Source organism: Electrophorus electricus, chromosome 16 (genome assembly GCF_013358815.1).
Source record: "Electrophorus electricus isolate fEleEle1 chromosome 16, fEleEle1.pri, whole genome shotgun sequence".
NCBI classification, from domain to species: Eukaryota; Metazoa; Chordata; class Actinopteri; order Gymnotiformes; family Gymnotidae; genus Electrophorus; species Electrophorus electricus.
This window is the reverse complement of record NC_049550.1, coordinates 2,297,149-2,322,124: the sequence shown is the minus strand read 5'-3', so window position 1 is coordinate 2,322,124 and position 24,976 is coordinate 2,297,149. Positions and strand designations below refer to the sequence as shown.

At 36.7% G+C, this 24,976-nt stretch overlaps 1 protein-coding gene across 1 annotated transcript; it reads right to left on the bottom strand.

Moving 5' to 3' along the window:
• Nucleotides 1-134: 134 nt before the first annotated feature.
• Nucleotides 135-24,976, bottom strand: LOC113590752 (NACHT, LRR and PYD domains-containing protein 12-like). The gene is made up of 11 exons (XM_035535084.1): nucleotides 24,715-24,976; nucleotides 22,125-22,214; nucleotides 20,918-20,989; nucleotides 17,776-19,516; nucleotides 16,743-16,916; nucleotides 12,467-12,640; nucleotides 11,318-11,491; nucleotides 6,299-6,472; nucleotides 4,918-5,091; nucleotides 1,600-1,646; nucleotides 135-1,436 (listed from the first exon to the last, which is right to left on the bottom strand). Exons 1-11 carry the CDS (start codon nucleotides 24,974-24,976, stop codon nucleotides 880-882), a joined length of 3,639 nt encoding a protein of 1,212 aa, XP_035390977.1. The 3' UTR covers nucleotides 135-879.

Below are 24,976 nucleotides of genomic sequence, written 5' to 3'. Positions count from 1 at the left end.
ATAGGAAATGATGCAGCTTTGACGTTAACATCTGGTCAGTTAGCATTATTGGGGATATTTCACTTCAAGACATCCTATAATTTTCAAACTGTTGAATTACCTATTTACATCAAAGTATGACAGTATGACAAAGCTGATCTTTATGAATATTTATTCATGACCTTTAACCAGACAACATTAATCATTCTTGAATCAGTAATTGTTCTATATGATGGTGAGACATAGGAGTCACTCACAAACCAAATTTTTGAATACACATGCACTCAAATTATACACACTGCATTTTGTCAAATGATTCTTCATATAAAAAAATCATATGTCTACAGAGCTAAATTAGGTCATTTTCCAGAATGTTTAACCCTGTATTAATTTTCCCCCTTTAATCTATAAACCATATATATCACTTCAAAGATGAGAAGTTCCTTCACACACAGAATTCACTAACAAGTGCTAAGACAGCAGACTGAAATAAAAACTTGGAGCCAACCAAACTGGAATATTTTACCATTACCTTGGCTACAGATGTAGGCTTATAAGTAATCACAGCTGCTAAAAGATATATTGCCAGCAGTGCAACAGCTATGCTATAAAACTGGAACTGATCAAAAATCATGGGACTAAATGTGAAAAATGAAAACATTTTAATACATACAAATTTAAGAATTTGAGAATGTTTCCCCAATTTCCCATATGCCCTTCTCATTAGCATTAACAATCTAGGAGAAAAAAAGGAATGTAATGACCTGATAGGACAGTACACATCTGCCAGCCACAGCATGATTGTGAGGGTGTTTTGTGCGAGCTTGAGTGTACATCATATCTGTCCTATCCTGTCCTCCTCCCATTGTAGTGAAGGGTGTTCCTCCAGGAAACAGGACACTATTCTATCACACAAATATGCACTGAGGACCCATGACCAAATGAACCAAACCCAAACCCTGCATAGAGGGGTTCAGTGAATCTGGAATGGAATGTGTACAAGTGGGTTAGTGTTGGCAGGTCAGAGGAGATGCTAAAGAAGGACAGAATACCACCAAGCCAGTCCAGATACACTGCTACTCTTTTGGATTTGGAGGTGGGGACTGGTATGACAGTTTCCTTTTTATTATGAAAGGCCAAATATTTGGTTTCAGTGCAAGTCAACTTCCAGGATTTTATATTCCATCCAGACTCACATTCAGAACTACGTCCTTTTCTACTTATTCCTTTATATGTTATTACTACTTCAGTGCCCTCCCCACTCCACTCAGCTTCCCAGTAACAGCGTCCAGACAGACTCTCTCTACACAGCACCTGCACACAGCAATCAAATCTGTCTGGATGCTTAGGATTAGGATAGGACTGTGGCTCCTGCATACATGTCACCTTTTTGTTCTCCTTATCCAGAGAAAGAAGTCTGTGTGCAGTGTTTGGGTCCAATGTGAGATCACATGCATCTATGCACAAGAACAGATATTATAGAACAGGACACAAATTGTTTTTGTGTGTGTGTGTGTGTGTGTGTGTGTGTGTGTGTGTGTGTGTGTGTGTGTGTGTGTGTGTGTGTGTGTGTGTGTGTGTGTGTGTGTGCACATGTGGGTGCGCATACAGTGAACTTACATTTGCTTAGGCCAGATTTGATTCTGATCGGCCCTGCATGCTCCACTCTAAAGAAGAAAAGAATTGTCATAAATGCAAGTTTAAAGTATTTAAATTCAAATTAAACATTTCTTTTTGAAAATCACTTCATCTCCTTCTTTCTCTCATCATGAATGTGCAACTGACAAATCTGCAGCAACTGTTTGATATCATGGCAATCTAGACTAAAACACTTTTAGCAGCTTGTTGAATCTATGCCATTAAAAACTGAAGCAGCTCCGAAGGCAAAAGGGGGTAATTGCAAGGTATACCTGAAGAAGGCCTGTCAGGCTAGTCAGAGGCGAATCACCCTGACAGATACTCTAGGAGGGTAGGACCGCCTACAGTGGTGTGAAAAAGTGTTTGCCCGCTTCCAGATATCTTTTTTTTTTGCATGTTGTCACACTTAAATGTTTCAGATCATTAAACAAATTTAAATATTAGACAAAGATAACACAATTAAACACAAAATGCAGTTTTGTGTTTTTATTAAGGGGGAAAAAAATCCAAACCTACATGGCTTTCTAGCCACACCCAGGCCTGATTACTGCCACACCTGTTCTCAATCAAGAAATCACTTAAATAGGATCTGCCTGAGAAAGTGAAGTAGACAAAAAAGATCGTCAAAAGCTAGACAGTATGCTGTGATCCAAAGAAATTTAGGAACAAATGAGCTACAAAGTAATTGAGATCTATCAGTCTTGAAAAGGTTATAAAGCCATTACTAAGGCTTTGGGACTCCAGGGAGCCACAGTGAGAGCCATTATCCACAAAGCATGGAACAGTGGTGAACCTTCCCAAGAGTGGCTGGCCGACCAAAATTACCCGAAGAGCACAGTGATGACTCATCCAAGAGGTCACAAAAGACCCCACAACAACATCTAAAGAACTGCAGGCCTCACTTGCCTCAGTTAAGGTCAGTGTTCATGACTCCACCATATGAAAGATACTTGGCAAAAATGGCCTGCATGGCAGAGTTCCAAGACGAAAACCACTGCTGAGCAAGAACATAAAAGCTTGTCTCAGTTTTGCCAGAAAATATCTTGATGATCCCCAAGACTTTTGGGAAAATACTCTGTGGACTGGAGACAAAAGTTGAACTTTTTGGAAGGTGTATGTCCTATTACATCTGGCATAAAAGTAACACAGTATTTCAGAAAAGGAACATTGCCAACAGTAAAATATGGTGCTGGTAGTGTGATGGTCTGGGGCTGTTTTTCTGCTTCAGGACCTGGAAGACTTGCTGTGGTAAATGGAACCACAAATTCTGAAGGAAAATATCTGGCCATCTTTCATGACCTCAAGCTGAAGCACACTTGGGTTCTGCAGTAGGACAATGATCCAAAACATACCAGCAAGGCCACCTCTGAATGGCTTAAGAAAAACAAATTGAAGACTTTGCAGTGGCCTAGTCAAAATCCTGACATGAATCCAATTGAGATGCTGTGGCATGACCTTAAAAAGGAGGTTCATGCTCAAAAGCCCTCCAATGTGGCTGAATTACAACAATTCTGCAAAGGTGAGTGGGCCAAAATTCCTCCACAGCGCAGTAAAAGACTCATTGCCAGTTATCACAAATGCTTGATTGCAGTTGTTGCTGCTAAGGGTGGCCCAACCAGTTATTAGGTTTAAGGGGCAATCACTTTTTCACACAAGGCCATGTAGGTTTGGATTTTTTTTTTCCTTAATAAAAACCTTCATTTAAAAACTGCATTTTGTTTACTTGTTATCTTTGTCTAATGTTTTTGATGATCTGAATCATTTAAGTCTGACAAACATGCAAAAAAAATCACATATCAGGAATGGGGCAAACACTTTTTCACACCACTGTATTTTCAATTCTTGTTTTGTAAGACACTTTTCTTTTGGTATACTGTAACTTATTCTTGAGTACCAGCACTTCTCACAAGCTCCACCTACTATTTTCTGTCCTCTCTATATCAGGTTTTTGGTGATAATTACCCTATTAAAAAAAAAAAAAAAAAACTACATTACCCAGGAAGCACAATGTGACCTGTTTTTGTTCTCTCTACAAGTCTAAGACAACTAACTTTAATGATGGTCTAAGTAATGCTAAAAACAATGTTGGCCTGGCTCTAAAAAGGGACCAAGAGTGTGAGACAGCAGAACTTCAACCAGAACCAGTACTAAATGGAGGCTACTAGCAGCAAGATAACATTAGTGCCACTCCTAGCAGCAAGGAGCCTCTTGATGTAACATCAGCAAAAACACAAGATGTTACTGCTACTGCAGCCAACTATATCATTAATAATAAAATTGGTAAAGGTGTATGGCCCAGTTGTTGGCCAAAGGAAGAAATAATGTATTTTTGTGCACACTCACAACAGTGCACAAATACATAAGGTCATTATAGATATTACATTATTAAATTAGTCATTAAATTATATTAAATTATAGAATTAGTAGCTTGGCAAATGATTGACACTTTGAATGAACAAATTTATGTTGTGAACATGAGTGATCTCTCCTAGAGTATTTACTAAATTCAGAATGTAATACTTAATGATTTGCTGACACACACACAAACACACACCCCAACATTTGAATAAAGGGAGCAGTTTTCTTTCCCTCTTCAAGCACTGGCCAGCACATTCACCAGTGTGTCACCTGCATACATTTTTCCATTTGACTCTCAGTCCTTTTACATCTTACAGGTGAGCAATTTATAAACATAGAAGTTAACAAGGAAACTTTACATTGTGGAATACCCACACTACAAACACACATCTAAATTAACATATGTCTTATTGAGGTAAATTAAGATTTTTAAGTTTATTTTTAAGTCTTTGATGGTTCCTAACAGCACACTATTTTCACATTCCAATTTCTGGGTTTTTAGCAATTTGATGATCAAACATAAATTTCCTTGACAGCAGTAAAGTGTACATGGCCAGTAATTTGTAATATAAAATAGACAAAAACCCAAACATTTGCATCCTTTCATGTTGTGCAGTAGACTGTACAATGTCTTGTATTTATTGTTTTGTCCTAAATAATGTGTTTGTTGGTGGTGTGATGTTTCATCTTCAACTCTTGCTTTCACATTCAGCAATATGATATATATTATTCCAAATGTTTTACATTACACTATTGCTCATGCACAGACTCTCTCCAATGTTCATATCCCGCAACTACTTGCATACAAGCAATCAGTCACTTCAGACAAGTCACCCATCTTAAATACCAAACACAATCAATTATATAACAGCATAGGACAGCACAGTAGATCCAATATAAAGTAGAATCACAAGGGGGGGAGGGGTCTGCTTTGCTACATACTTTAATGTCTCCAGTTTGCATTGTTGATCCTCCAGTACAGCAGAGAGCAGCTTCACTCCTGACTCTCCTGGGTAGTTGTAGCTCAGATCCAGTTCTTTCAGATTTAAGGGGTTTAAACTCAGAGCTGAAGCCAGAGAAGAACAGCCTTCTTCTGTGACCAAACAACCAGACAGTCTGTAGAAAGGAATGAAAAAAGGGAGAGACACAAGTAGTGAGATACATATACTTGCTTCACAAGTGGCAGCACAGTAACACCATTGTGACATACATGAACAATATTAATAATAACTAGATTGAATAGTTTCAAAAAGATAATTGCAACATGTGAAAACAAATGATCTTATTCTAATTTCATAATTTCATTGACAAGAAATTATTTGGCAAATGTTCCCAGGTTTAATAGTCTATAAAAGCTCCACTGGAATGATTTGTGGTGAAGTGCATTTTGCTGCTGTTATTAAAATTATTTAACTTTTTTTTTTTTTTTTTTTTTAACATGTGAACTAATATTGTGATGGCCCAAGTGCTGCAGGGCAAGGAGCAGGATGCACAGGCCTCTCTTGTTGCAGACAACATTTATTCCCACTCGACCAGAACAATAAACAGTATGGCACTCACATATAAGCTGTGCGACATGAAGACGATGAACAAGAACCAAACTAGACATCTAACATGAATATGTACATCTTACATGAATAATACCCGACAACAAAGTACACATCAACAGGGGTTTAAATACATACATAATTACAAACATAATTAGTGGTTCAAAGTTGTACTACTAGAACCTATTTGACAATAATAGCAATGTTACATGTAGTCTACCAAGCATAATGCAATAAAAACTTGGTTCCATTGTGATCATGTAAATACATATATAACAACAAAGACCAAACATATGATGTTTAAATTAGGCAGTATCTAAAATATCATTTGAAATGCACAGTATAAAAGCATTACTTCAGCATATGGTAATAACACCTCAAAATTGTTTTTCAAGTTACTACTTCTTTACTGTCAATCAAAAATAACAGGCTGTATTATAGACTGTCAGTCAAACCGATCTATTCATTTCATGAATATCTAAAGCACTTAGCAGTCATATTAAATCTCACTGGATTATGATTGGCTACATGGTTTTTGTAGTTCTGCATCTCACAGACAGTAGTTTTCAGTCATTTTAATAATTATTCTGTGAAACATGTTAAGCTTGACCTGAGAAGCTCTGACTTCCAACAGATGCCAAATAATGTCCTAAAACTGACTCAAAGACCTCCTTTGTTTTATTAACAAACTCATTAATCTATTATGAATAAATAAAGATAATTGAATAACACATAATTTACATTTCAGATTAAATTCACAACTATTCACAACTTACCTTAGTATCTCTAGTTTACAATCTGTACTTTTCAGTCCAGCAGAGAGCTCTGTCACTCCTGAATCCCATAGATGATTGTTACTAAGGTCCAGTTCTCTCAGTGGAGACTTTGCCAGTTGTAAAACAGATCCCAGATTTTTACAAATCGCTTCGCCAAGATTACAGTCAGATAGCCTGCAAGTAGATACAAAAATATTAATATTACAACATACCCCATAGACTGTATGGGGATTTCTTGTCATGTTGGGTATTTAGATTGAGGTTTGTCCATCTAACTTTATCTTTTTATTATTTTCTTTTGCTTTTGAAATAGCCATCTGGGGAAAGAAATTGCATCAAATTGAATATATACTACAATACCAGGTATTCAAATAAACCTTTTTATAGAGTTTTCTGACATTTTCATTTCATGTTTCGAATATAGTTTATACCAAACAGATGGAAGAAAATGGCATTTACACTGAGCTGACAGCTCAAATATACAGCTATACCAAATTTTACCACCAGAATTAACACTCATGCTTTTTCAAAATTGCATCTGATATAAAAAGACAAAATCTCCATTTAGCTCTTTTGTCATTTAGTACATAATTATGTCTGTGCACATTCTATTTATTTAGTAAATGCAGTTACTGTGAATGGATGGTCAGTTTACCCACTTTCCCTTTGTGTTACTAAAGTTATGGAGTTATAAGTTTTTTGGTTTTTTTTATCTTCTAAAATACATTCTCCCCTGAACCAGCAGCAAAACAGGAAATGTTTATAACTAATGTTTTCCAAATATAAGGCAGAACTGAGTTGTAGGAGTGAGTGGACCTTTCCAAAAGGACACACACATATATTGTCATGGAAATGCAGCCCCCCCCCAACCATGAGTCAAGTGGTATGGACTGCCATGTGCAGGGGAGTTCACCATAGTTTGTAGCCACACCCTCAGTGATGGCACACACGTGTGCATGGGTTGATGTTACATGTTTGTTTGTCTATTTAAACTCCGGCTTGTGTGTGCCTCGTTGTTGGTCATTGTTACTATTACTGTCATTGTTGGTGTTAGTGTCATCGTTAGTGTTAGTATTATTGTTTATATATCTACTGATAGCATAACTGTCTGTTGTTTTGTGTGAGTGCCTTGAGTGTCATATATGTTTTTTGTTATTAAATGTATCACCAAATCGAGGGAGTCTGTGCATCCTGCTCCATGCCCTGCAGCACTCAGGCCAACGTTACACACACACACACACACACACACACACACACACACACACACACACACACACACACTCACTCACATATATAGTAGTTATTCCTCATTCTGTCATGGGACTCTTTCTTGCTATTTTTCCACAGTATAGCTAATCTGTTCATTACTGCAATTCTTACAAGTTTGTATTATGATGATGTTTATGAGGCAAAAACATGCAGAGGCACCATAATGCCAGTGTGTCACTAATGCAGAACCCAGCACAACTACAGAGTTTCCGTGTCCTCACAACACATTATGGTCTTTATATCCCAAAGTCCAGTGCAAATTGTATTTAAAAAAGGGCAAGCCAATATAAAAAAAAGCCAATATGAGGTTCTAAACCACTGGCCCTCTAAAAGCAGAGTTCCTTTACCATTGCATTTTTGCCAAATTTCATGATCTCTGTGAAAGTACCTACAGAACTCCAAACTTTAAAAGGTGTACTGATTATCTTCTGGTTGGTTAAGGTAGGCTCTGAGTTTACTTACTTCTTCTTTAGATTCTGTTAAATTCAAGGCTTCTTGTCTGAATCTAGTTGCTTGTTAGCTGTAATTACTCACTGCAGGTGTAGTTTTGCCTTGGTCTTAGGTGTGAATTGAGGGGCAGAGCATTGATGCCTGTAGTTCTACAGTATTCTAATTAACCCCTTTGTCAACCAGCCATTTTGAGCTCATTTGAACGATTTGTACTTGTTCACTTTAACACCAGATATCTGAAATTATACACATACACCATGATCATTGCAGATTCAAATTGAAGTAGACACTTGGGATTAGACATTCATTCACATCCAGACTTATTTCTCCATCATTTAGGGTCCATTTGACCTCATCTAATAGAGAAGAAAATGTCGAAAAAAAAAACGCCTTTGATTTTGGAGGGTCATAAGTGTTTCTATTGATGCTGGAGATTTATTTCCATTCCACCTCTACATTTCCTGATTCACCAGGGTCTTGTCCAAAAACATGCAAAATTTGAGGCAGATACAATAAACAATTCAAGAGATGCACTGTATTTTCTACTTGGAGACCTGACGTCTCCAATCTGTCCACTTGGAGTCTCCTGGGGCCTCTGTGACTATGCAGTCCTGAGGTGTGAGGGGTGTCCACAGATTGGCAGGGGGTAGAAGCTGATGGCTCTGGGGGTGGGGCAGAAGAGGTGTGAAATCTCTCAGATGGGGGAGGGCAGGGTGAATTTTCTTCACTGCAAGACAAAGACAGGAGTAAGCTATGAAGATGAAAATAAATACAAATTGCCATACTAAATAAGAATTACTACATTTACTACATACATTTACAATTACATCACTATAGTGCCTTTGCATGATCAAGGACGCTTTACAATCATATAACCAAGATACCAATGAACTAGAATGATGATCAATGCTAATTATAATCAATGCTAATGCTAATCAATGCTAATGCTAATGCTAACCAATGCTAATGCTAATGCCTAGTGCAAAATACAAACTCCATCTCAAACAACAATAATTTATCTTTACATTTAGGGCATGTAGCAGACGCGCTTATCCAGAGAGAGTTACGACTTACACAATCAGTGCGATAAACAATACAACAACAAGTACTAGAGTTTCAGTCAACATAGGAGCAAATTCAATGGACATTTAAATATTACGTAATCAACACTGAACTTTTACAATAAAGAATCACGCATGCTATATGAATTTTATACTTACGGTACATCGAGCACGGCGTCGATTCCAAGCTCAATAGCGTCTTGATCAACAAAATCCATGCTAGCAGCCGTGGAAAAGTCATCGCTCTCACCTCGGAACCATCATCGCTCTCACCTCGCTAAACCTAAATAGCTCCTCATGGACATCTGAAACTGTAAATTGCCTTTTCCTCTCCATTACTGTGATAAAAATAACAAATTTTCATAAAAAGCGGAACGTGTTACAAAAACAAAGCGAACTAGCCAAAATGGAGTGACTTGCGCATGCGATGCGCTTCCAAAATGGAGAATATTGGTGCGCAACAGGACCTTATATTGTGTTTACGCGTGGCCCGCCCCACCTCTGTAGTGTAGTATTCAAGGCAAATGAGGTGTCGATGTTTTCTTCTGAGGGAATACTATTTGCTGAAAGTGGTTTCAATCACTTTGGTTTCAACGGTCCATTACTATAAGCTCTTTTGATAGGCCAACCATGAACAGCAACACAATACGGAATCTTGCCAAAGGTAGAAAAACAAAGCAATCAAAGAGAACGTTTATTTGATGGACGAATAACAAACACGGATTCTAAGAAAGGAGGGTACAATGCTCTATTCAGGAACAGTTTTAGGATAGTAACGTGCAGTTTGATGTAACTATAGGTTGCGTATTTTGTGTTAGGTTACGAAGGAACCGAACGTGTGTTTTTGCTCTAAGAAGTGTGCAAGCTAATAAAGAGCTGTATTAGCATTCTATATACTTTTTTAAACATGTCACGGTGTTTATTTGATGGTAATTGAACTTTCTATGACAAAATCTGAAGTTCTCTTATACCGGAAGAATGTTTTAGAAGGCAACTTAAAAGGGCAGGCACGTGTTTGTGGAAATTTAGCCGAAAAAAAACCGGTGTATTCAGCATGGGATTTCTGGCGAACGGATGCATGTAGACAGCTGAAAATCGGTAAGCAGGTACTTGTAATAGTCCTAAGGAATGCTATGTTGGTAAATGTAATGTACTTTAAGAATATCAAGTAACTTATTTGAGTATGCCCGCGTTCCCTTTAGAGGGTGTGGTGAACCATGGGGTTAATTGTTATATTGGACTCTAACCTACTCTACTGGCTAGGATTTATTCTATGAATAAATGACATAGCACAAATGACACAGCAGTTTTTTTTAGCCATTTAAAAAAAATGGAAATGTAACACATCCCTGTAAATCTTTTGTGGTAGTGACCTCAGCATAATTGTAAACTTGCATTTTTGATCACTTTCAGGGTTTCTTTGAAAGTACCTACAGCACACCAAGCTTGGAAAAATGTATTGTGGAGTTTCATTATGGGTCAATGGCACATGTTGCACTGCAGTGGTACCAGAGTGACCATGGAGTGAGAGAAAACATCATCACTCCACCTTTATGAAAATACACGCCTTCCTCCAGGCAAAATTGTCATTCTGCATCACTCATACTCTGCTCAACAAATGTTTTCAAAATGAGAAACCACTTGCAAAATGATTCATTCAGTAATCAGGCACCTGTTCCTACCGACATGGAAACAAAAATGAATCTTAAAAAAGTCCGGTTTATGCACATCTGATACTTTCTGACTCTCAGTGACATTCAACTGAGCTACATTATTACATAGAGAAAATAATTTCTCTCTAGATTCTTTGTTATTGTTTTCTACCAGCACTCTCTAGACTGCATGACATTTGAAAGTCAGATTGAAACCTTATGTTGCTCACTGTAATTAAATACAAAGTTACAAATCACTCGTCTTCTTAGTCCATCTGTGCCAACAGCCAATGAAGCAATGAGTGTTCTTTCTTGACCCAGTCAGAAACTTTAGAAGTAACATTTACAACAGAGACTTTTATATCCAGCAGTATGTGAATAATTATTCCTGGTATACTGCACTACACTGATGGTCATTTATGCAACCTGTCCTGTGTTATTCACCTTCTGCTATGAAAAGGTCAGCAATCAGTCATTTCAGACAACTCACCAAACATCTTAAAATCCAAACACCAACAATTGTCACCATATTACTGCACAGTGGAATCATTGTGGATATGCACATAACTCTATACATTTATACATACTTGAGAGTCTCCAGATTACAGTGTGTATCCTGCAGTATAGCAGAGAGCTTGTTCACGCCTGAGTCTCCTGGGTGGTTGTAGGTCAGATCCAGTTCTTTCAAGTGTGAGATGTTTGAAGTCAGAGCAGATGCCAGAGAACAGCAGCCTTCCTCTGTGACCAAACAACCAGACAATCTGTAGAGATGAAGGAACCAAGAAGGAGGCAGTACAGCAGTCCGTTTAGGGCAAAATCAGTGAAATACATGCACACTTCCACATACATATGAAACATTTCTGCATCAATAGCCTACTACTTAAATTTGCATATGTTAACTTACAGTTGTATATACATGACATTGTACATTTATTCACTGGTGTGTAAACAGAGTTTAACTAAGCTTGTGTGTATGTCAGTGGTCAAGTGTGTGTAAAACAATTTTCAGTGCATCCGGATGACAAGGCATTTTAAGAGGAAGGCAGATATTTAACATCTATACAGCATGCTCATCAACATAAGGTGAAGCAAAGTTTCAATTTTTTTCTCTAATTCTGATTGTACAACAATTTGAAGATTGAAGACACTAAAGAAGGAATATTCTTGCAGTTCCACCAACATTATGTACAACTCATACTAGTGTTTTGGATCACCCATGGTACACTTTGACAGGGGATTATATTAATTCATGTTTGGAACTGGGATTTAATTATCATAGAATTGCTAATCTATAGATTGTTTTATTTATATTTTGGTGTCCCACCACAAAAAAACCCACTTAATTATCTAATGAGAATTTTAAGCAAATTTTGGAATCACTCCCAGTGCTAGCAAGAACTATGTTCAGACAGTTTATGTTCAAACATTCCAGCATTAATTAAATTAGAAATGGCAAGATTATACACTGTATAGCCTGTAGACCTGCTGGTAATGACGTAGCTGTGTCATACCATTAGACTATATGTTAGTTTCTCAATATCCTCCAATTAGCCTTCAGTATGTGAGTAAATATTCAGAATGTATATCTTGTCGTCATTTATTAGAATACACTCCCAATTATATTATTTATTATATAGACTATATAGACTGCTGTATCTTAAATTGAATCTAAAAATTATTATTAAATATCACAACTTAAAATGTTCTTTTCCATAAAGCCTCCTCAAAAGGCTTACTTTAGTGTCTCTAGTTTACATTGTGAATTTTTCAATCCAAGAGAGAGCAGTTTCACTCCTGAATCCTGTAGATCATTTTTACTAAGGTCCAGTTCTCTCAGTGGGGACTTTGTGAGTTGTAAAACAGATCCCAGATTTTTACAAGTTTCTTCCCCAAGATTACAGCCAGCTAGCCTGCAAGCAGATAAAACAAATATTAATGTTTCAATGTTCCAATCTTATAAACAGTATAGGGATTTATTTCTTGTCATGTTGGGTATTTATATTGAAGCTTGTCCATGTAGCTTGACTTTTGGTCTGTCTTTTTATTATTTCTGTTTGCTGTTGAAAAAGCCATCTGAAAAAAAGGCATCACAGCAAACACACAGCAAACAAGTCTCTTCCCCAAGATCACAGCTAACTAAACTGCAATGAATACATCAGATATGGATATAAATACTATAGATACAAAACATTCTATAGACCATGCATAGATTTAAAACTTATAATGCTGGGTATTTACTCATAGGCATGTAGTGATCATTACATAATCACCTGATGAGATAGTATTTACACATAGGCACATAGTGATTATTACCTAAGCACCTGATTACAATTATTTGAGGCCATGTTAAAAACAGAAACAGAGGGCAGGTCTCCTTACTTTCACACACCCTCTTGCTTTGCATGCTTTCCTCCTCTACTCTTCATCTATGTGAAGATGCTTCCCTTAACCTGATTTTGGCAATGAGATCATGAAGGATTGAACTCCAACACGGCTTTGTGGTGTGGAGCTAAGAGATTTATGCACCCATAGGGACAGTCAGGAGGAGTAGGGTCTGAGCGATGGGCTTGATGTATTGTTTGCATGATATCCCATCTGACTAGGGCTAATATACAAGAAGGAGGAAGGATGGGGTCAGCTTGCTGCCTGAGTTCATAAAGGCAGGATAAGGTATCAGCCTTTCCATTCTTCGATCCTGATCTGTAGCTCATGGTGAAATTGAAGTGGATGAAAAACAAAGCTCATCTAGTTTGGTGAGAGTTAAGCTGTTTTTATGTATTCTAGGTTTTGATGATGTGTGAAGATCATAAAGTTAAATGAGCTCCATCCAAGCGGTGCCTCCACTCTTCCAAAGCAGATTTCATGCTGAGAACTTCTTTGTTCCTAACTTCATAATTTCTTTCTTGGGGAGTTAATTTCCAGGAAAAGGGGATGTAGTTTCAAAGGGTTTCTTTGCCTCTGTGACAGTACAGCTCTGATGCCTTTTTCAGAAGCATCCACTTCAACTATGAAGGGGAGATTGGGGGCTGTGGTGAATTGATGTTTTAACCAGGATAAAGCTATATGTGCAGCAGGAGATTTTCATTTTAACAGATCTGTGATCAGGTTTGCAATGAGTGCTGAATTTCCAAATTCCTTTATAGTTCCTTTATAAGATGGGGACAACTTTTCACTTCTTGTATTTTTTGGTTGTTCTTGCTGACCCCCTTTTCATTTAAGGTGTAAATTGTACCTCTGTACTGTGGAACTATGTCTAGTTTGACAAATATGTTGTTTTCTCTGAGTCTGAGCAACACTTTTCTTAAATGTTGTATGTGTTGTATGTGAATAAATGAGGATGCCATTGATGTAAACTAGTACCCATTTATAAAGCATCTCTGAAGATGTTATTTATGAAGTTACCAGAACACCGAATGGGTGTAAATCATTGCCTGGTATGCATAGTGGTGAGAAGTAGCAAGAAAGAAGATGACTTTTCCATTTGTCCCCTTCCCAGATCCTCAGCTGAGTTCTTCTGGACCTGGTGGGGTTATCCAATGTATTGCAAGCTGAATGAGGTCAGACAGAGATGATTGGTCATCCTTACATACCATCTCTGACCATAATGTCTTGTTAAGTCCCTGGTACAAGACTGTTCTGAACATTTAATGATTCCAGCCACTCTGTGCAGCCAGGGTATGGAATTCAGTAGCATATGCTTCTGCCAGTGTTTTCCCATAGTGCATGTGAAGCAATTGTTCACCTAGGGCTTTCCCACACTTAGAATGTAAGTCCCCTAAATGACCCTTCTAAATGGGCATATGACTGTTTTTCTGAGGTATGAGACTACCATATGTCTGTTGTCCATTTAAGAGCCTTTGCTGTAATTGGGATAGGAGAAAGGCGATCCTAAACATATCTGTGGGAAAAGCCCCTGGACTATGACAAAACTATAAAGATATTTGCAATAGAAACACCTTACACAGTTCTGGGGGTCAATCAAATGTATCTGGGAGGGCTAATTTAATAGGGAGGCTGTGTTCTCAGTAACATCAGTCATGACCAGAGCGGGTTGTGGAATGGAAAGCTGACTAGCTATTATACCTTTTATTTCATGGCTCATGCTTTCTATGGTGCTGTGTAGCTGTTGGAGGTTGGTTTCGAATAAGCAATGCTGTCTTTCCTGTGGTTTTATAGCCATTTGTAATTCACAGAATCCCACTGGACCCATGGGTGGTAAATTATTCTATGTAGGAATGAACTCAGACATGCCTTTTGGGTCTATGTGCAGGGAATCATTACTAGACACTCCAAAAGGGCCAGAGGCAAAAACATGTACAGACAGGCAGGGTCAAAAAGGAAATAATCAGAGGCTTGTGGACTCACACACAGAGCTTATACCTGAGTGTCTCCAGTCTGCAGTGTGAATCCTCCAGTCTAGCAGAGAGGCGCTTCACTCCTGAGTCTCCTAGGTGGTTGTAGTTCAAATTCAGTTCTTTCAGGTATGAGAGGTTTGAACTCAGAGCTGAAGCCAGAAAAGAACAACCTTGCTGTGTGACAAAACAACCAGATAACCTGGAAAGAGAAGGAAGACATACATATACATCTACATGCTTTGCAAACTGCAGCATTGTCACCATGGAAACAGCAGGCTTCAAATTGTCATATATTTGAACACTTTGATAGTAAATGGTTATCAGAATCATACAAATGGACATAATTGTTTCACACAGATCATTACAAAAATCATTCTACTGCTAAAATAATTTTAAATGAGAGAAAAGTGATGAGGCTGATACTCAGTCTACCATTTAATCATGATCTTTGTGTTACAATGCTTTAGGACAACCTGGTGATTTGCAACATATCAAATCAGCTGATACTTTGATAAGAATGGCAAACCTTGAATTAAAGAAAACACCAATTTATATTTTGGATTTAAAGGCATATGAAAAGAAAGTGACTTTAAATTAATTCATGAAGCATACCCTGTTATATATACATCTGCCAGACACCGTTGTGCAGAGCAGCTTACAGAAAGGCTTTGTAAACCCAATCAAATACAGATCATCAAGTGACAATTGATAGGTCAGTATTAAGAATACTATCAGGCTAAATCCCTTGATAGAGTGGAAAAGAAAACACTAAAAGTGTTTTGAAGTACATACAGACTCAGCTGTATAGACAACCATGGGGAGTTCATTCCACCACCTGGGTGCCAGGAGAGAGAAGAGTCTTGTTTTGTCTTAGTTTTGTTTTGAGAGATGGTGGTTCAAGTCAAGCAGTATTAGAGTCAGTCAAAGTCAGTGTGGTGCAGAATTGACTTGATTAGTGCTTGTAAGTATGTGGGATTCTAGATTCAATATATTTGTTTCAGAGTTTTTACAATGCACAGTGTTGTAAAGTAGCTTAGGAATAAATTACATCCAGACCCCTAAAGAAGAAGCCAAGAGTGACAGTGGCAAGAAGAGATGGAAAATGGGAAGAAACCATGGGAGGAGCCTCAATACTCCAAATAGAAAACCATTTTGATCTGGGATACTGCAGATAGAGACAAAGGAGAATTGGATGAAGTAATTTATAAGAGTGAAAAATAGTGACTATCATTAAAAGTTCTAAGAAACATTGGTTGTTTTGGATAGTATAGATAAAGAGATTAATATCCTCAGGATTAAAAGTGCTACTGGGTCTTTTAAGGTGTGTAGAGTTTGTGACATGCACTGATTTAAATTGTTAGCTATTTCATTTGTTTGTCTGATTCAATTATCAGTTAATAACAATTATGAATAACTATCATCTATTAACTGTCATATCTATTAAAATGCAAGTTTTCTGTTTTGGCAAAAATACTTTTTTATGGCCTAATAGTAAATAAATTTAACGGTGGCCAATTTAGGATTCACAGTAAATTTAAGTAGAAAGCTCAACTCTATATAAATAAGGTTTATGATTAATAAGCTATTCTTAGATAATCATAAAATAACAATATGATAATCTAAAAACCATAAAATCTCATTTTAACAGGAAGCTCACCTGAGTATCTCCAGTTTACAATGTGAGCTATTCAGTCCAGCAGAGAGTAGCTTCACTCCTGAATCTTGCAGATTATTGTTACTGAGATCCAGCTCCCTCAAGAGGGAGTTTGCTGATGTCAAAGCAGTGCAGAGAGTTTCACCAGAGTTTTCTGTTATATTGCAGCCATATAGTCTGGAAAAGCAAAGGAAAATGTGAGTGTGGAATCCAACCACAGAAAAAGTTTGAACAGGATGAGCAAAAAACAGGTGCAATACGTGAAGATTTATGGATAATGCAAGTCTACAAGATGTTTTAGCACCTAAAACCCTTTTACACAGAAATCTACTTTCTCTATTTAGTTACATATGATAGCACGTAATTAAAGTCTGCAACACCTATATGACCCAAAGGGAAGAATACCACCATGAGCAAGCTGAAGGTCTGTGCATTTTCCATCTTTACACACACTCTTTACTGACATATCACAGATAATTTTCTCATGACAATTAACTAACCTAAATAGCAGTATTTTTATCCATCTTTAAAGAGAATGAACCACAAAAAAGCTTGCACTGGGCTCAAGGATACTATTAGCCAAGGATTTTTTAATAATCCTCCATAGTGTAAGGAAAGTCCTCAAAACCCAGAATGGGAATAATAAGATAAAAGACATAACCATGTATACTCTGCCAGTCATTAGCAGGTACAGTAAACTGGACAAGAGTGGAGCTGGAAGTTGGGAAAGAGCAGAAATATTAATACATGGATCACTCCATCCAAGACCCAACATCATTAGGCTGGAGGTTATTATACCTTTCTTTGGCTATTCTATTTCTTGGATGTAGGAATTCCAATGCACCTGTTATGCATAATTTGCAATAAAGACATCTTGACTATTTTATTATATACACTAGCTGTTGTCACTGCCAAGTCAGTCAAACATTTAAAATTAAACGACATGGTTTCATTACAACTAACTAATGGTTTTTAACTATATATACACTATTATTATGGTTTGTGTTTGAACTTATTTTACTAAAAAAATACTTACAGAGCTCGTCGTGTGTTTTTTAGCACTGGCAGAAGTCTCTTTAGTCCTTCATCTGATGGTATGTATTTATTCAGCTCAAACTTCTCTTGAATCTCCTCTGACATCAGCAACACAAGCAACAGAGCTGACCACTGTGTAGGTGAGAGTTTCTGGTTTGAGAGATTCCCTGAGTTCAGGTAGTTCTGGATTTCGTTTGTCAGGGAGTTGTCATTCAGTTCACTCAAACAGTGAAAGAGATTCAGGATTCTGTCAGATGAAATTTGACCATTCAGTTTCTTTTTAATGTACTGAACTGTCTCACTCACACTCTTTACTTTGACATTCAAACTTGGCAGAAGTTTCATCAGATCATTCTGATTAGACTCCAGAGAGAGTCCAAGGAGGAAGCGGAGGAAAAGGTCCAGGTGTCCATTTTCACTCTGCAAAGACTTTTTCACTGCATACTTGTGGAGATCCTGTAGGTTCTTATTCAGCCATAAAACCTTGTGTACAATTGAATTCCGCCTGAGTGCATTCTTTTTGTTTTGACATTGTGTGTAATGCACGTATAAAGCTGCAATGCTTTCCTGAACACTCAGATGTGTAAAGCTGAAGATTTTCCTCTCAGAAATCCCTTCATGCTGACAGAAAATCTCAGGGCAATTTGCTGCGAACTCAGTGCCATCAGAGACATCAATTCCATATTTCATAAGGTCTTCCTCACAAAATATTGATGTGCCGCTCTCAAGATTATGGATGGCCAGTTTACCAAACTTCAGAATGATGCGCTCGATATCAACAGATTTTGTAGGCTCCTCTTGGAATTTCTTTTCCATTAGTATTTTCTGCTGAAGTAGGAAGTTTATATACATTCCTGTGAGAGTTGAAGGCATTTCATTTTGGCTGTCTTCCTCCATTAATGGCTGAAGCACAGTGGCAGTTATCCAGCAGAAGACTGGTATTTGACACATGATGTGGAGGCTCCTTGATTTCTTTATATGTGAGAATACTTTCATTCCCACATCTTCATTGCAGCATTTGCTGAGGTATGCCTCCATTTGTTCATCACTGAAACCTCGTACTTCTGTTACCAGTTCAAGGTATTTTTGTGGAATCTGATGGGAGCCTGCTGGTCGGCAAGTTATCCAGATGAGGGCCAAGGGAACTATCTGTCTTTTGATGAGACTTGTGATCAGAGTGCCCACTGAGGCCTTCTCATTGATATTGTTTTGTCCCTTATCATCTTCGAAGCAAAGAGGAAAGCGGCACTCATCAAGCCCATCAAAAATAAATAAAACTTTCCCATCATCCTCCGGGAGACTCTTCAGTACAGGTTTTGAAGAGAAAAAACAATGATTCAGTAATTCAATTAAACTGAATTCTTTATCTTTTATTAGATTCAGTTCACAGAAACGAAGGGGGAAAATGTACTTTATGTCTTGATTTTCCCTGCCCTTCACCCAGTCAAGGATGAATTTGTCAATTGATACGGTTTTGCCCACTCCTGCAATTCCCATTGTCAACACTCTTCTGTTCCGCCGTTTATCAGACTGGTCTTTGAAAATTTTACTGAATTTGACACTGGATTTGACAGTTTTACAATGTCTTTTGGAAGATATTTTAGGCCGTATCATCTCTTGAATGGCTCCTGCAGTCTCATTCACCACTATAGTGAGATTTGTGTAGATGTTATCCAAACGCTTCTCGTGGCCAGTTACTCTTTGCTTCAGGGAGTGCAGTAATTGGATGTGAGGTGGTTTATCTTTTGTAAGAGAAGAATATAAAATAAATTTATGATGATATAAACCTGTATTTTATTAAAGACCAGAATGACTGCAGGCATAACTAGAGTTGGCCTAAAGTGGTGTTTGTTATCAATTCACAAAAAGAAAATTGGAACATCCAAGTTTTTTTTTTTCCGAAACTAAGCAGTGTTTACATGTAATAATTATTTGGCTTCTTAAGTGTAATTACTCAAATATCTGCAATTTAGTTCAGAAATGTAAAATGTATTCATATAATTTGTCAACATATAATTATGATGCAAATTCTGCATATAACTATGAGGATATAATAGATTTTGAAAGTTAATGTTCAAAGTACTGTGGACTTTGCTGGATGAATAATTGTCAATTGTGAATAAACTGGACAATAGCTTCAAGGCTTCTGAAAGTTTTGAAAATATGTCACAGTAAACACATATTGTATCTTAATGATATGCACAATCAAGATTGAAATTTATATTATTGTCAATGTGTTAGTAAAAGGAAGCAGTGATGATGTGGTTGAGTTTACCTGAATGGAAAGTAGTACGAGTTGCCTTGGGGACTTCTGAACTTCTATTATTTACATTCCCACATTTGTCTCCATCTGAGTGAGAAGACATCAAATACAGAATACAAAATACAAGACAAATAATCTGCTTTAATAATTGTGACTTAGCTGTGGTTAAATGTCTCTTTAGTCTCTTTTTTAACTGCTTTATTTTAAGCAAGGGAAACACAGCCAGGTGCAGATTATGGAGAGGGGGGGGGATGTGTGGTCCCAGTTCAAAGTTTTATATTTCCTTTTTGTGAAGCATTATCACAAGAAGAATTTGTTTAAGAGGCAGCTACCTTTGCTTATTATTTCTAATTAATAGCAGATCAATAATGGGTGTGGATTCCACAGTTGGGTAGTAACGGAATAACAGGCAGTAAAAAAGGCAACTGCATTCTTTTACAAATACATATCTTGTTGTTTTATTGATCTTATTTACAGTTGTTATTTTATGCTTGAAAACATTTTTATTTTACTAAATGCAAGAATAACTAAAACATGAATATGATGTGATAATATATGTAAGAAGAATAAAATGTGTTAGCATAATTTGTTAAATAGCCTCTACATCAATGTTATCACTGGCGTAATGATGCAACATATACATGAAATGATAAGGAAAAAGAAAGATGAAATGTTAATTTTCCAATTAAATATGAACTTTGCTTATTGATTAATATTTATAATTAAATAAATATATAAATGAACACATGAATGAACAAACAGCTTCTGACACTAAGAGAAAAAGGTTTACAGGAGTACTATTGCACATTTAAGCACATTCATGATTTTTAGGTTGATATTGATAATATTGCACATGTAAAGTGGACAGTGATGAGCTTACCTGCTTTGTTAGGATTGACAGGAGAGCTTGATGTTGCACTCGTAGCATTCATCTTCATATATTTGCCTACACCTAAGGAGGACATCAGTACAGAATAAGGAATATTAAACACAAAATGTAAATTTTTCAATTGCATAGAACATTTTTTTTGGTCATAAATGTCCTTCAGTCCCTTCTTGAGCTGTTATATCTGCATGAAGGCAGAAAAGACAATAATGGGTGTTCTAAGGATGGTAACTAACAGTATATATGTAACAGGGTATAAAAGGAAACTTTTGTTACAGTTACAATAAAAATACCACTGCTCTTATGTTAATGCTGCTGATCTTTTACAAGAAAACCATATGGAGTATTTTTATTTAGTGGTATAGAACATTTTTAGTATAGGCCAGAATGACCAAAATCAGGACTAGTATTGGTTTATAGTGGTGTTTGTCAACCCCCCCCCCCCCCCCCTCAAAAAAAAAAATCAGAACGACTTAATTACTGCAAGCTTAATTGTTCTAATTGTTTTTGAGGTCATGCAAGTTTCTCCTCTTCTAAATTTTCTTATGTCACTCTACTACTCCAGTCACTTTACTGACTTCCAGTAGCTACACATATCAGGTTTAAAACCTGCCTGTGCCATCCTACTGGATGACAATGGTAACAATGCAATCTGTATCTCAAGCCTTTCAAGCTTCAATTACGGCCCAGCTGGACCCATTATTCTTCAAGGATAGCAAGGATAGTCATGGATTGCAAGCACCAAAACACTTCTCAATCGTTGGACCCTGTTGGTGGAATGACCTTCTACTAGCTGTCCAAACAGTGGAGTCCCTCTCTGTCTTCAAATATCTCTTTGAAAAGCACATTAATTAAACTATTCAGACACCTGTAAGAAGATCTTATATTTACACATAACCTGTCTTGCTTAGTAATTGCACCGAAATTGTGCTGTATTCTATAGCATTGTATTGTACTGTTTCTGTCATTCTAACATTAATCCAAGAATAAAATATGGACTTTGTTGGATGATTAATATTTGTAAATAAATAAATACATAAATGAATAAATAGACAAAGAAATCTAAAGCTTATGGCACCAAGTTAAAACAGTCCATAGTGGGCACATTAATCACATTTTAGTGGGTACATTAAGCACATACATGTTCTTTAAGTTGCAATTTAGATTTTTTTCCAAAGTAAAGGTACAGTGATGAGTTTACCTGTAGTGAGAACATTAAGTCCACCCTGAACGACAGCAGAGGGTGAGGTTGGAATTGGAATCTTGATTGCCTTCTTACTTCTGTTTACACCTAAGGGAGAGGGCATGAGTTAATATTAAAACCCAAGGTTTTTTTTTTATTCTGATATGATATAGAGCATCATTTTGTTGTTGCTTTATATTTGACTTTTTTTTTCTTTTATCTTTCTGAACTCCATCTTTATAATGCTTCTCACATTCTTAGATCATCTGACAGCAATCTGCTCAGTATGGGGCATTTCTTCTTTCTGGTCCCTCTGCACCACTCACATAATCTGTTATTTGCAATTCATGTTTGGTTGGCTCTTTTTGGATGCCTGATCACACTGGAATGGTACTCAAACCACTGTATAAGCATTAGCTTACCTCACATTCATATTAGCCAACTTTCAGAGGTGTTGTTAATTCAGTCTATCAAGTACTATAACTCAATAATTCTAGTTATCCTGATTGTCCAAGAAGATTCTAAATATTGTCCTGTACCTGTTGTGTACAGGGCCATTCTTAGCAGTGTGAAGTGCTTTCAGTGATGGCCTGTGGGTCATATTTGTCACTGGCCCCAAAGCTGAGAGCAACTGATAAAAAACGTCGATATGTTCACTATATGCATTATTTTACAGCTAGCCTTTGATAGCAAATATACTTTGAAAGTCACTGTGTTATTAAGCAAGGCAAAATTTAAGTTTACAATTTAAGTTTTAAATAAGTACCTTGCCATTAATTATTATTGTGCATCTCTTGAAGCTAAATGAATGCAAATTTAAATAATTTTAAATATTTTTAAATTTTAAATATAATTTAAATATTGCATTGGAGGTGTTGTTTATAATTGCAGAACTCAGTGATCATATAATGTTTGATAAAAATTGGGTTTTTAATGATACACACAGTAGAAGCTAGTACAGCTATGGATTATGTGAGATCAAATGCTTGTTATTGAGGATGACATGGCCCCGCTTCACTTCCTGTGCTGAGTTATGTTGGCATCGTTCATATGGTCTCAGTTTCATTGACAATGTATTATGTTATATATTATATTTTTTAGTACTTAAGAATGTTTGCACATAATTTTTTTTTTTTTTGTGATGAGGCAGAAGCTGCCCCTTCAGAATTTCTTACTATGCCAGAGACACCAGTGCTAACATCATGCAAGTAAGCCAGCTAGACACAGCTGGTTCTAGCTCTGTAGTTAAAACTCAATGGTGAGCAGAATATTTTGATATTTCTGAGTAAAGTGTACATATGCTAATGTCTTGCAAGGTAACAACATACTTCTTTATAACTATATTTTTCTGCCTCCTTGAGGTGATTTACAAGCAGGTTAAAAATAAAATGTGATTATGTTTACAGGCTACAGGTTTACTTTGGAAACCCCAATGATAAGTTATATGCAACATCTGACTAACTATTTTATAGTCATGCTTGTGTTAATGTGGAATAGTGTTGTAGGATTAATTAGAAGAAATGCATAATGCATAAATTATTATCTATTCAGGTATCCAAGTAAAAAACAATCAAAAAACCTTTCCTTTTCCTGGAATTCCTTGGTGTCATTCATCTAGGTAGGGCAAATAAAACTGATTATGCCTCCCAGAACCACCTTGTCTCACCAAGCATAAAACAGAAGAACCACAAAATAGCAGCCAACAGTTTGCTTTCTCTTACCTATATACATTAAAGTAGGTGTTGTCTGAATTGTTTATCATGATCAAAATTTTCTAGCTTTCTTCATGTATTAAATAATTAAGATTTACTTGTAGAACTGAGAATTACAAGACATACTTAATCGTAATGAACAGGGTACTTAATTCATACTAGCCAATGCATTATCCCACTATGTAATTATTTTAACTATCTAGCATTATTTGTATGAGTGTGACAAACTGCAATTAGACAGTGATGATAATATTAATCGGGCCATAAACCACATCCCCATGTTAAATAGGTGCATTAAATAGTTCACTCTGAAATGCAGGGTTCTGGCCTGGTACAGTCTGAGCCATTATGTCCTGGACTGGTCCAACTGATTTTTGTTTATATGAGGGTTTGATCATTTACATGTGCCTTGTTATTTATTCAGCCTCAACATACAATGAAATCAATAGGTAGTAAAAGTTTCTGAATATTACATTAGTCCTTTTCGGTGTATAAAAGCAATTTACAATGTTGGATTATTCTCACTGGAAGTCTATAGGCCATAATGTTTGTGCTATTTAATTCTAAAACTAATAATTTGACAAATAATCATTTTAATGTAATCTGAATGTTTAACAAAATATGTTCAAGGTTCAAGATAAGAGCATTATTTCAGCAAATGTGTAAACATGATAAAAGACACACTTTTGATTGGTGGAAATAGAATGCAAATGTAAGCAAGAACTATCCATTTCATTATATATTTGATACATTTTGAGTTTAAGTAGTGAATGTTATTTCAGCTACATTACTCTCCCTGCATTTAAATAGTGAATATGATTTCAGTTGAATCATTCTCATTAATATGATTACATTCTCTCTGTGATCAAATAGTGTATAGTGAGTATGATTCTCACAGTGTTTAGATTGCAGTTCCTCAGCCAGTTGGTTCTGGTTGATCTTCTTCAGCATGGCCACTGTGATCTCCACAGCTCCATCTGGGCCATAATTCTGCAACATCTTATCCACAATGTCATGTCTGTCTGCATTCTCCAGTTCAGCTTTTGGAATGCGTTCAAAACCTTCCACACCGCTGGTTAGATGCCACTTGAATGATTTCATGTCATGTGACAATAACTCCTTTAGAGTGGCAAGCAACTCTTCTGCAATGTTTGCCAT